Source organism: Cryptotermes secundus, unplaced genomic scaffold, assembly GCF_002891405.2.
Source record: "Cryptotermes secundus unplaced genomic scaffold, Csec_1.0 scaffold2772, whole genome shotgun sequence".
Taxonomy (NCBI): Eukaryota; Metazoa; Arthropoda; class Insecta; order Blattodea; family Kalotermitidae; genus Cryptotermes; species Cryptotermes secundus.
The window spans coordinates 36129-48928 of NW_019745151.1; the positions used below are offsets into that span (position 1 = coordinate 36129).

The following is a 12800-nucleotide window of genomic DNA, read 5'->3' on the forward strand; positions in this document are numbered from 1 at the left end:
AATTAGTTATTTCAATCACAGTCTTCAGCAACATCCAACACTTTTTACGAATATTCACACTTAACACTTAAAAAAATTTAATATTGTCGTTTACTTTTTCGCGGCATTTTCCTTTTTCTGTTGAATACGTAACACAACACGTTTCCTTTTACACCCTGACATTTTGCTAACGCACTTGAAGATCGATACAAAGAAACTAACTGGGGTGATGTATCTGGCCTTGAAACTTTCCACAAATCCTTGCATTCTTTCACCCCTACCCTAGAACATTGTGTTAGCATAACGGGACCAAAGAATGCAGAGCTCGGTTCACACTAGTGCGAAAATAGTGTTACAACTCACCATGTGAAACAAAAGTGAATGAATATTAAACAACATATAAGCCTCAAAAAAGCCTCAGTAGCCACGGTTAAGCCGCAAACCGGTTAATCCGCCCCCGGATAATCGAGAGTTGACTGTAGTTTGTATGCCATATTTATTGCATAAATTCTTGCAGGTTTTTATCTGAAATGTTACCTTATAATATTTGGAAAGCTAAACAGTGAAGATTTTAACCAAAGAACACAGATATTAATTCTGTCCTTGATCTGAATGTTCTTATTCCTCTCATCATGTAATGTTAGCACAGCTGTCCCCAATATGTATGTTGCAGTATAGTATACATGTGAAATGTTTCTTGAATATTTCCAAGTTACATGTTCACGTATGTAATTTGCATACATGATTCAAGCATGTGATATTCTGGCTGCATGGATCTTGGTCTAAGAAATTTCTGCCCCTCTGTTTTATCAAGTAAAATTAATTCACCAAATTTTATTATTAGCGTTGTGTCTGTGTTTTCAAAATTGTGTCTTTAGTTGAGATTTATATGAAACTTATTATGATTTGTAGTTTCATATCTAGAATGTTAAATAATACCTAAAGAAGTAAATGCTGTTGTTTGTGTAGACAGGAACCTTAACTGAAGAAGGTTTGGATCTTTGGGGTATGTTACCATCTGAGGATTCAAAATTCTGTGTTCATCCAATCCGAGATCCAGCAGTTTTGCCTGTAGAGTCACCCATCATAACTGCCATGGCCACCTGCCATTCACTTACTCTCATAGATGGGGAACTGACTGGTGATCCACTGGACATCAAGATGTTTGAAGCCACGCAATGGGTAACAGAGAATATTATCTCTTGTAAGATTTGAGGCTTTCACGGCGGTGACTATGAAGAAAGCAGTCTTCTGGGATTTGGCACCGTGTATATGTGGTGTTAACCGACGTTTCGGAGGAACGTATCGCCTCCATCTTCAGGGTAGAAGAAAAAATATAAGAAATCTGCAAGCGAAGAGACCATGAGAACCGGTAACAGCTTTACGTTCCTCCAAAACGACGGTTAACACCACATATACACGGTGCTAAATCCCAGAAGACTGCTTTCTTCAATATTATCTCTTGCTTTGATTTATTGAGCATTACGTTATTTAATGATGCTGATTATATGCAGAGGTTATACGTTATTGAATGAGATGGAAATATGGTCATGAGTAGGGGCATAGGTAATGAAGTAGGAAGTACTTGTGGCCTGTTTCAGGGCACTGTCCTATCTTTAACTTAGGTAAGTTGAGGAAAATATGAAATCCTCAGTCAGAATAGCCAGTAGTTACAAGTGTTAATGATTAGTATTGGTGCCATGTGTTTTGTGTCATAGAATGTAAATATCTAGGTATGAAGCTTGTTGACATTATAGCAACGTTTTTAACATAATGTATCATAGTTATCAGGGTACAATACTAATTCATGCAGCTGAATATGAGCCAGGTGGTATTATGTAGGTAAGTCAATAAGTAAGTTACAAATGGATATAGAACTTAAACAACTAAGAGTACTGATTTGAAAAATGTTTTTATTTCTCAACATAATCTCCCTGTACATTGAAGCACTTCTCCCATCATTTCACAAGCCCCTGAAAACCAGCAGCATAAAATTCTTTGGGCTGCTGTAGGAACCAGGCGGTGACTTCCCTTTCTACAGCTTCATCGTCAGGAAAATATTCAGCCGAAAGATGATGTTTAAGAGGGCCGAACAAATGGAAGTCACATGACAGGTTAGGTTTTCACAAAGTCTGTGCACAATGGGTGCTGTGCATACTGACCCCCACAACACAAAATGCAAAGAATGGGTCTGGCATTACAGCATCTCAATTGCTACCATGATGAAGGACACGATATGCTAGCCTGAATTGTCACAGGAGCCTTGCTCCAAGTGACTTCCATTTGTTCGGCCCTCTTAAACATCATCTTTCAGCTGAACATTTTCCCGACGATGAAGCTGTACAAAGAGAAGTCACCGCCTGGTTCCGACAGCAGCCCAAACAATGTTATGCTGCTGGTTTTCAGGGGCTTGTGAAGTGATGGGACAAGTGCCTCAATGTACATGGAGATTATGTTGAGAAATAAAAGCATTTTTCAAGTCAGCACTCTTATTTGTTTAAATTCTATATCCATTTGTAACTTACTTATTGACTTACCTTCGTACATTAGTCAGAGAGACACTAAGGATGATTGTACAGGGACTGAAATGCATTTATCTCTGAATGTCATGTTATTGACCATGGTTTATATAATAACAGTTTGTTTGGAGATAGTCATTATAATTTATCTGATGGCTGCGAAGTATTAAGGGATTACATGTGAGGAAACATTATTAAGTATAGTAGGAAATAAACAAAGAAAGTAATTAGGATGAAGTTGGTCAAGAAATACAATGCAGGCAAAATTGTGAATGTTATTTGTATGCAGGAACTGGAGGAACCTGGACGAGACACGAGTCGGTATGATACTCTATGTCCAACAGTGGTGAAACCTAAGCCAAGAGTGCTTAATGTAAGTGCAGGCCACATTGAAATATTTAAATCTCATTCAGGCCAGTTTGATATTTGAGTACCCAGAGATGTAAATTATACTGATATGTTGGGATTTTGGACTTTATCCATCGTCCTGGTTTTTAAGATAACAAATAAAAACACGACGTTTCGGAAACTGGATCTGTTTCCGTCCTCAGGTGAAGGAAAACACCTATTCAGTTGGGNATGGATAAAGTCCAAAATCCCAACATATCAGTGTGTTATACACCATCGTCAGAATCCTATAGTAACTACATGTAAATTATAGTTATACGGTATTGTTTGTAACTCATTAGTATATAGGAGAGTTTTGATTACTTACCATTAATGCAATACCAGGCTCTGCTTGTGTTTTATCAAGTTACATATAACTAGCTAATTATTACAAGAGGCAACTGTTATTTTCGCTTTGTAAATATTAACCCTAAGTCTGATTGTAAGATGTAATTTTGAGTGCTTCACTGTTCCAAGTAATTACTTAGCATGCGGTTATTTCTTAAGACAAAAAAAAAATGCAGTGTATGTCTGTTAAGCCAAAGCAAAGTGTTTTCAGGGAGATACTATGTAGAAAAGTGCCAACATTGGATGACAGCAAGAGATTCTGGAATTTACTGATGGATGGTGGACACAGAGCATTCTTGTTTTATGTAACTGTCATCACCTCAGTTGACTGGATTAATTGCCACTCCATATTTCAAAATTGTTATTAACAACATGGAAAGTATCAAGAATTTTTGTATTGTTTCCATTGTGTTGATCCAAGCCTGCTAAGTTTGTTGATCTGGAATGCTTTTTGCATCAGTACTGGAAACTTGTTTTCAAAGAGATTAGATTTGCAGATGCATTAAGAAAGTTTTTAAACCATTGTGGTATTGTTTCTTTCAGGCAGCAAAGTTGGAACAAATTCAGAATATATTTGGCTCACAAGATGCTCAGGTATGTTTAAGGATTTGTTTCATTTTCTTCAAGTGTGTGTTTGTAAGTAATTTGTAATTAACACTGTGATAGATGGTACACTGATAACTTTGTTTTGTTGCAGCTGCCATATGAAATTGGTATAGTTCGTCAGTTTCCATTTAGCTCAGCTGCACAGTGTATGTCTGTTATTGCGCGTGCACTGGGGTCATCCCATATGACCCTCTATACCAAAGGAGCTCCAGAAAAGATCCAGACTCTATGTAGAAAAGAAACAGGTATGTTGATCTGCATTTAATTTATAATACTGTACTTATCTTCTTGTATATATTCTTTGGAGGATTGGAAGAAGACAACTTGATAATCTGATCTGACCTCACTTCTGTGTATGTAGATTGATTTATTAGTTTGGTATAATTTATCTATTGTCATCTTATGTACTGTACAGCAAAAGTTTTTTTCATCTATATATTAATCATTTTGTATTACATTCTTCATATTTAGGTATCTGTTTTATTACTGAAAATTTGTCTGTAATTTCACAATCACAAAATACTGATCAGTCTCTTAATTTAGCTCAACTGTAAGATTGTACATAAATTTCACAAAGCCAACACAAGATATTTTCCATGTAGTTGAACTGAATTGGGCCTGTCCTAAGTTTTTATGCAAGTTATGCTGATCCTATGCAGTGGTAAATATTGTCATGTGTAGGAGTGACTTATAAGATGGGTTTTGGATTGGTTGATTGAATTTATTGCACCGTATACACAATACTCATGACTACAGGCAATACAGCACTATTGCTGATGTACACACATTACAGTTCACTGTTGCACACACACACACTAGGGTTCTCAGTCTTCATTAGTCATATCCTGGCAGTGGATTTATAACCATCTCACTGTAACTTATAATCCCACATGAAGTCTGGTTTTCCACAGCCAAATTGCATTCTTGCCATTATTCTGCCGCTGCCAAATCCAAAGACTCGACTCAGTTCAATTCCTCTGCTTCCAAGCTTATATCCCAGCAGCCTGGCATCTTGAAACTTGACTCTTCACTCTTTTCTATTCAGTTGAATTCTTCTTTTTAACCACTTTGTACTGGCCATGCTGTATTAGTCATGGCTTGGACCACATAGAAAACAGTCTCTCTGTTGTTGAAGCATGTTTACTGAGTCATTGCCTATCAATGTATACATGTCACAATATTGTGACAAGCTATCTTACGTCCATCGCCGCGCAACGGCTACAATGGAAGTTGTAGCAACAAATCGTAGCGATGAAGGCCGTTGAGTAACAACGGGCGAGACGAAACTCGTTACCAGTGTAAAGAGTGTTCCCAAAGCAACAGATTGCCGAACACGTGAGATCGAACCTTGGCATATGGTGTCTCGTATCCGGTCCACGGATCACTTACATAAGTAGAGAGCGACAGAGCTACAGGATGACAGTTGAGATCTAGCCTTCATACAAGACAGCTGGAACCTAGTCGAGACATCGCAGAAGCCACGTGATACCGCAAGTGATAATACTCATATGGTGTGTAAGAATGAATGTCCAATAAAGATTTGCTGAATCCGAGACCCGTGTGAATTTATTTGTCGCGTGACATACCGAACACGTGACAGTATGATTGTGTGATGTGGGAGGCAGCTTGTTTATGAAAGAATAATTACTGCACCTGAAGTAGCCTGCTCTTATAATACAGAAATCATGGTGAAAGCTGTAGCTGCAAAATGGAATGTACCAGAAGGCGCAAGCAGAAATGGCAGTGCACATATTAAACTTGTGATAATATTTCTGTGTGCAGCCAGAAGAGAGAACGTGGCCAGGGCAACTGCCTGAAGATGGAAACAGTCAAAACAGAAGCTTTTGTTTATTAGCTTGATGTGGAATGCAGCCATTAGACCAAAAAGAGCATGTTTTTATTGTGTGTCAGAACACATTGTAGAGTTTGTGTGTATTGAAAAAAAGATGAAACACTACAGCAGAAAATCATTGAAGTGAAAGTCCGGTAAATTGTATGATCACAGAATTTTTAACGTAAGAAAATCGAGGCTGGTAGTGGTTGGTGTGTACAGGCGATTCATTAGAATGGCTCTTGCTTATGGTGAAGAACTTCTCTTTGCTAACACTTACCATCTTCTTGTGTGATTTAATTGTACAAAGTGTTTGATTGCCTGCATAGACAAATGGATAACGCAAATGAGACACAATGTTATTTTTGTGTGCTATACGGTTACAGCACTGAATAATCTAAACTCTGTGATTTTAGTTTGCAAGTGAACTATACTGACTGAGTGACCACCGCTTGTCGGTGAAGTTAGTGCCAACTTTAGCAGATAAAGGGTGCCGCATGGTCAGCAACGAATCCCCACAGCCATTAATTTCGGTTTTCTAGACCAGAGCCCCCATTTCCTTCAAATAGCTCCCCAGTTATACTCATGTGGCTAAGTGGACCCCATTCCAGACCCATCATTTTTCAGAAAATCTGGTAGTGCCAGAAATCGAACCTGGACCTCTGGATCTGTAGCCAGGAACTCTGACCACTAGCCGACAGAGGCAGTCTACAGCACTGAATAAGAGGGTTTATTTTCATAAAAACTGAGGAGAGAAAACAATTGCATTAAAATAATGGCATTGTTAGCACATGTTATAAAATTGTCTTCTGCTCTGATCTTGAAGGATAAAAAGAATTTTGAATGAACAGTTGCTTAATGGAATAATTGTTATATGTTGAAACTAAGGATGGATATCTACTGACTGAATGGTGTTTGGAATAGCTCAGATGGGCTGTAGAGGAGGAGGAGGAGGAATGCACAATACACAGTTCACTTCTCAGTGAATTTCTGCTCAAGAAAGCCCCTTGGCAAGAGATGAATCACTGATAAAACCTTCATGAAGGACAGCTCATGTAACATTAGTGACATTTTGGATCAGCTATTGTTCTCTCCAGGCAGCTGCTGCCACACACTCCTTACAGCATGATCTTGTTTCTGTTTGCATTGCCATGTTCACTGTTCAGATCAAAATCAAGAAATGTCTAAAGTAAATTCATGAAAGTGAATTTCCTGTCCACCATCTGCTTTGTATCTGGAATGATTACACATCAAAATCTTCTGTCTTTGGAGGCATAAACTAAAAGAATGCTCTTAAAAGTTTTCTGCATGCTAAAGTAGGCCTGCATAATTTTCCCATAAATCAGGGAGCCACTTCTAAGAAACTAGGAGCCAGAATAAATAGAAAATACCTTGAGTGAGAAATCTGCTCATTTTTGGTAACAGGAGGGCAACTGAACCATGTACATATAAGTGTTGCTAATTTTTAGCCAAGATGGGGAAGATTCAGTGTGATGTCACTAGGGTATGGGGAAAATGTAAAGTATCTCCTGCCTTTGCTAGAATATGGGGAAAGGAATGATGATAGTTTGATGGACAAATAAAAGGGGAGAGAATGAAGTAAGAGTATGAAAGGATAGAAGAATGGAGGATGGGGGTAAGAGAACTGATTTAACATGAAGGGAGGATGAAGGAAAGGAAGGAATATTGGATGAGTAAAGAAAAGGGTGGAAAATTAGTAAGCAAAAAAGGAGAGGAGGAGATATATGTATTAAAGGTATTAAGGAAAGGAGAACAGGAATGTCTTTCCCCCTCGTGTATCAGTGTAATATAGCAGGAAGAAAATTTTAAGTGTTATCATGAACACTGTAGGCACCATGGCAAAATGCACCCCAAATTTGTGCAGACCTGCTCAATGATGTGAGTACGTGTTGCTTCTCCTGCTTCTCTGTTTTGAAATATGTTTACATTGTTATGGGAACATGCTTGTACAGGTCATTAATACAGAAATGTTTACTCTTCCAGTACCTGGTAACTTCGATTCTCTTCTAATGGAATACACACTAACTGGTTATCGAGTCATTGCCCTTGCCTACAAGACTCTGGCTCCCAAGTTCAGCTGGAAACAAGCACAAAGAATCAACCGAGATGAGGTAGCTTAATGGTAGAGGGCAAGTGAATGGATGAACAGGGTAGCATGTTGCATTGTTTCCCACCCCTTTATGATTAATAGATCAGTAAAACAAGCATGGTTAGAAAATTTTAATTGTTCAGGGATACATTGAGTTAAATTCTTCACACCTCATGCACAGGTGGTTGCATATAAAAATTAAATGTATATAAATTGTATAATATTTGGTTCAAAGTCATATTTTCATAGAGCATGACATTAAAATAACAGAAACAAATTGAAATTGAACACAGAATTTACAGAATGAGTTTGATGTCTTCCCTTTACATGTAAAAGTTACAGAATATAGAGACAAACAAGAAGTACATTTGTAAAGGATGGAAGAGACATTCCACTTTAAATCCAGACACATCATTTTTCTGGTAGACTAGACATTGGAGGACCAGAAAGAAGGTGGAAGGAAACACCACAATATAGAGTCTGGAACAGGTGATTTGCCTAATCCATGAAGCAACAACGACAATGACGACGATATGTTGAACTTAATGCAGTCTAAAAGGCAATAGAGACCTATTGTTTTCTTTTTTTAACTATGATGGTGTTCTGGGGGCCGTGGCTGATTGCTGAATATGAAAGTTTCAAAATGTACTTATAACATTGCTTCTGTTCAGTTATCTTGACACCTGAAAGACCTGTGGAGAAAATATATGAGTCATAGACTGTGTTTCATGTTTCTCTGTGCTTTTGTTTGGAAAATTTTTCTGTCTGATGAATATTTAGTGAGACACATGCAGAAACATATATTTGTGTTCATGTAAAGTTGTAATTAAACATGTTTGATTTAAATGAAAAATGAAATGGCTTGATAATTTATCATAAAATTTTTTGGTCTCAAATTTCAAGGGAATTTGCCCCTGGAGGAAGACTTCCCGGTACCCATTATATATAAGGCTGTAGGGGGCCTTGAGCCAGTTTGGGCAAGGTGGTAGATGGAAGGATCCCTTCCCTTGCCTGGAATTAGACCATTTGCCATTTATTCACTAAGCTGAGTCTGTTTCTGAGTCTCATTTTATGACCAGTGGTCAGTCGGCATGTCTGTCTTGGTATAAAGAACCCATCTGAGGCTTGCGACCAGATCTTTATTACTGTTTGACGGTTACGGTCTTGTTTTTTGTGGGCGCCCTCTCTGATGAGAGGACAGGTCTGTGGTTTGTATATGCTGCTGGCCCTTGCTAGCGCAGTCTTTCTCAGGTCCGAGTACCTTGGTACTCGAGACCATATATTACTGAGCTGCTTTGGTGTGTAGTATAAATATGAGGGCAGGGTCTGCTGTCTGTTGCTTCACTACAGAGGAGAATGCTGCAGTGCCTGACAGTGTCAGCAGATTGCCACTCTAATGGTCTTGTCAACCAAAGAAGGAAATATGAGTCCATGGTCATCCTGTCGATCATTGTTTTCATAAAACTGGTAACCAGAGTGGGCATGAAAAGTGTAAAATGATACGCACGTACTGACATGCTTGCACACAACATGTAACAGCTGTTATTGACAATGTTTCAGTTGGAGAAAGACTTGGAGTTCCTTGGCCTTCTGATAATGCAGAACACTTTGAAGCCAGAAACCACACCTGTTATCACACAGTTACAGGTGGCCCAGATCCGTTGTGTTATGGTAACAGGTTAGAGTCTTTGTTTATGAATTCAGATAGGCTAAAGAATAGCAAAGAAATCGTTTTACAGCTGGACATTGGTACAGTAGTATTTTTTTTTATTGCTAGTGGGTTGGGACTAAGTCCCTTGTACCGTGGCCACTTCTGGCCTGTTGTACCAGCCCCAGATGATAGGTGAGGGTGATTGTGGAGCAATTGGTGAAATGAAGATTGGCAGGGGAAACTGAAATACTCAGAGAAAACCTGCCCCAGCGCCACTTTGGCCACCACAAATCCCACTTGACCAGACTTGGGATCGAACGCAGGCCGCCATGGTGGAAAGCCAGCGACTAACCGCTTGAGCTATGGTGCGGCCTGGTACAGTAGTAAATATAGATAGAATGAAATATACAAGCATATCGTGAAACTGAAATCAGCAGCAAATGTGTAATATAATTATTGCATGTAGTAAATAATAAAGGTTTAAAAATGTAAGTACCCGAGAACAGCTGTAACAAAAAGGCATGGTTTTATGATGAAATTAAAAATGTTCCTCTTGTTTGTCTTTCAGTTCAGAAACATTTCTCATTCCATGTAGTTTCAAAAGCAAGATACATAACAAAATTAATTTTAAAACTATTTTATATAAACTCTTAGGTTTTCAGAATAAAGTATTTCAGTTAAGTACTTGGAATTACGAGTAAGGGGACTGTGGCATGTGGCTCATTGAGCATATTGTGTGGCGAGTCTTTGTGTGATTTCCCAGTTCTGCAGGTTATTTTTACATTAATACAAGGATGGGGTAAGTTATAGTTTTCTCCTCATACTATGTGAAGTGACCATGTAAACATGAATTAAGTACAAGGTGGTTCAAATATGACCGGGACTGATTTCTTTTTTTAAACCAAAATTGTCAAACACTTACTTGCACATGTCAGTCTTCAACGTACTCCCCTCTGCAGTCAACACATTTTTTCCAACGTTCTGGAAGCATCCTGGTGCCCTTTTCAAAAAAGTTTTGTGGTTGGTGGTGTATCCATTCCCGAACATTCTGGATGACGGCGTCGTCGTCCACAAACTGCATGCCTTGCAAGTCTGATTTAAGCCTTCCAAACAGGTAGAAATCACTTGGTGCCAAATCGGGACTGTACGGCGGATGTGTCAGAAGGTTCCATTTCAATTTCCGGAGAGTTTCCATTCTTGTTTTGGCTGTATGGGGCATGCATTGTCTTGAAGGAAGGCTACCCGCTTTCCACCTCTCTTCCGCTTGGATCGGATCTTTTCCTTCACGTCTGTTACCAGGAGGTCTGAGTAATAAGCTGCATTGACTGTTCTGGCATCTGTCAGAAAGTCTACATGGATAACCCCCTGCCAGTCCCAGAAGAACGTTGCCATCACTTTTCCATGCGAGCGGCTCCTCCGCGCTCTCTTGGGTTTGGGAGAACTCGTATGCCGCCACTTGCGTGATGATTGCTGGGACTCAGGAATGAAATAGTGCACCCACGTTTCATCGGTGGTCACTATAGGCTTCAAAAATGCATCACCTTCATCTTCAAACTGCTGTAGGAGACGACTGGCAACTTGCATGCGCACCATTTTGTTCACGTCCGTCAAAGTGCGTGGTACCCACTGTGCATTCACCTTGCGATAGTGCAGGTGGTATTTCATGATGTCTTCTACACTACCAACACTGATGGACAGCATTGCTCCAAGTTCCTTGATAGTGTTGCGCCTATTCTCACGAATAAGTGCGTCTGCACGATCAATGTTTGGCTTGGTGATGGATGTTCGCGGCCGACGATCATGCGGCTCATTCTCCACGCACTCTCTGCCCTCTCTGAAGCACTTACACCACTCAAACACACGGGTCCATGAGGGACACTCTTCCCCATACTGTTGTTGGAGTCTGTGGTGAATTTCATCGGGCGGGACGTTTTCCTCAACGAGGAATTTGATCACAATGCATTGTTCCATGCTCCGCGGTACCTTCTGTTCACTCATCACTCTAGCAACTTCCAGACAGGACTGAACAGGTTCTAACCCTAACAGAAGGGAGGGTGGAGGTTGTGGCTTCACTCTCTCAAGGTCGCACAGCTGCTGAGCAGTGCGGCTTGTTTACAAAAATTTCAGTCCTGGTCATATTTGAACCACCTAGTATACCAGTAATGGAATTTTAAAATGTTACTGATATTTTATCAGGAGCCGGGATAGCGCAGTCGGTATAGTGACTGGCTGCAGGCAGGACGACTGAAGGGTCAGAGTTTGAGTCCTGGTGGGTTCAAGAATTTTCACTTCTCCATGTCTTCCAGACCGGCTCTGGGGTTGACCCAACCTCCTATCCAATGGGTACCGGGGGCTCTTTCCCTGGGGGTAAAGTGGCCAGGCCACGAAGCTGACCACTCACCTCCAACTAGTGCCAAGGTCAAGAAAACATCCACTCCCCTATATGTCTTCATGGCTTAGTGCTTAATTGGTTAAGTACAGGGACAACTTTACCGTTACCTTACTCTTTATATTATCATCATACAGATTGGTGTGTTGGTGAAGGGCTGTTATGAACACAGTATTGAACATCTTGAGTTCCATAAAATGTTGAGAAATTCTTGAGTAACTCAAACACTGGCAGCTTCTCAAGAAAGGCTCAGCTTGGTGGAGTTAGTTAGTTACAGATTGGTGCAAAAGAATACTATTTATTTATTTTATTTGCTAGAAACTTGGAAGTTTCTTCCTGTTCTGTAGCCTGGCTTTCACTTTGTTGTATCACATGGTGAGCCCAATGTTTCTTACGTATTGTTGTTTTATGACACGTAATGCATACTACTGCCTTGATTAAAGTTTTTTTTTTTAATGATATGAGTTCTGAACTCTTGATAGTTCTTTGTGCTCACTCTTACTCTTTCATCCTCATGTGATTAAGAAAAATGGTAGACATGGGCAAAATTAAGATGACTAGGCTGATTAAGAAGTGAGGAATTGCAGAAGAAGTGGCCAAAATTCTGATTTTGAGTAGTATGATGCTGCCAAGGCTTAATGGATGACCATAGGTACGCAAATAAATTGTGCCACTTTGATCCATTGTAGTCACAATTGGTATGCAACTGGTTTGGCAAAGTACCTGGCAGGGCTGCTGGTACTGATGGTCGCTGAATATCACATTAGAATCTTGGCTGATTTCATACAGAGCTCAGAATTAGCACCGCTATGGATGTAGACATTTTGGTCAATTTCAGTATAGTGTCCTTCTTCACCAGAGTGTCACGTGATGAGACCTTACAGTTATTAGAACAACAACTTAAATACAAGATATTAGCTATATGTTCACATACTTTCTCTTCAGTGGAAAGTTCTGCAACCAATAGGAGGGCATAGGTA

The 12800-nt window shown here is 39.6% G+C and overlaps 1 protein-coding gene across 3 annotated transcripts in view; it reads left to right on the forward strand.

The window, feature by feature from the left end:
- Window positions 1-12800, forward strand: part of LOC111875086 (probable cation-transporting ATPase 13A3) — a 49633-nt gene that overhangs the window by 19163 nt on the left and 17670 nt on the right. For all 3 annotated transcript variants that reach the window (XM_023871141.2, XM_023871139.2, XM_023871142.2), the window contains 6 exons: window positions 949-1161; window positions 2788-2871; window positions 3777-3827; window positions 3931-4084; window positions 7675-7802; window positions 9341-9458. In XM_023871141.2, the coding sequence (XP_023726909.1) occupies window positions 949-1161; window positions 2788-2871; window positions 3777-3827; window positions 3931-4084; window positions 7675-7802; window positions 9341-9458 (748 nt within the window). The remainder of the gene's footprint in view (window positions 1-948; window positions 1162-2787; window positions 2872-3776; window positions 3828-3930; window positions 4085-7674; window positions 7803-9340; window positions 9459-12800) is intronic.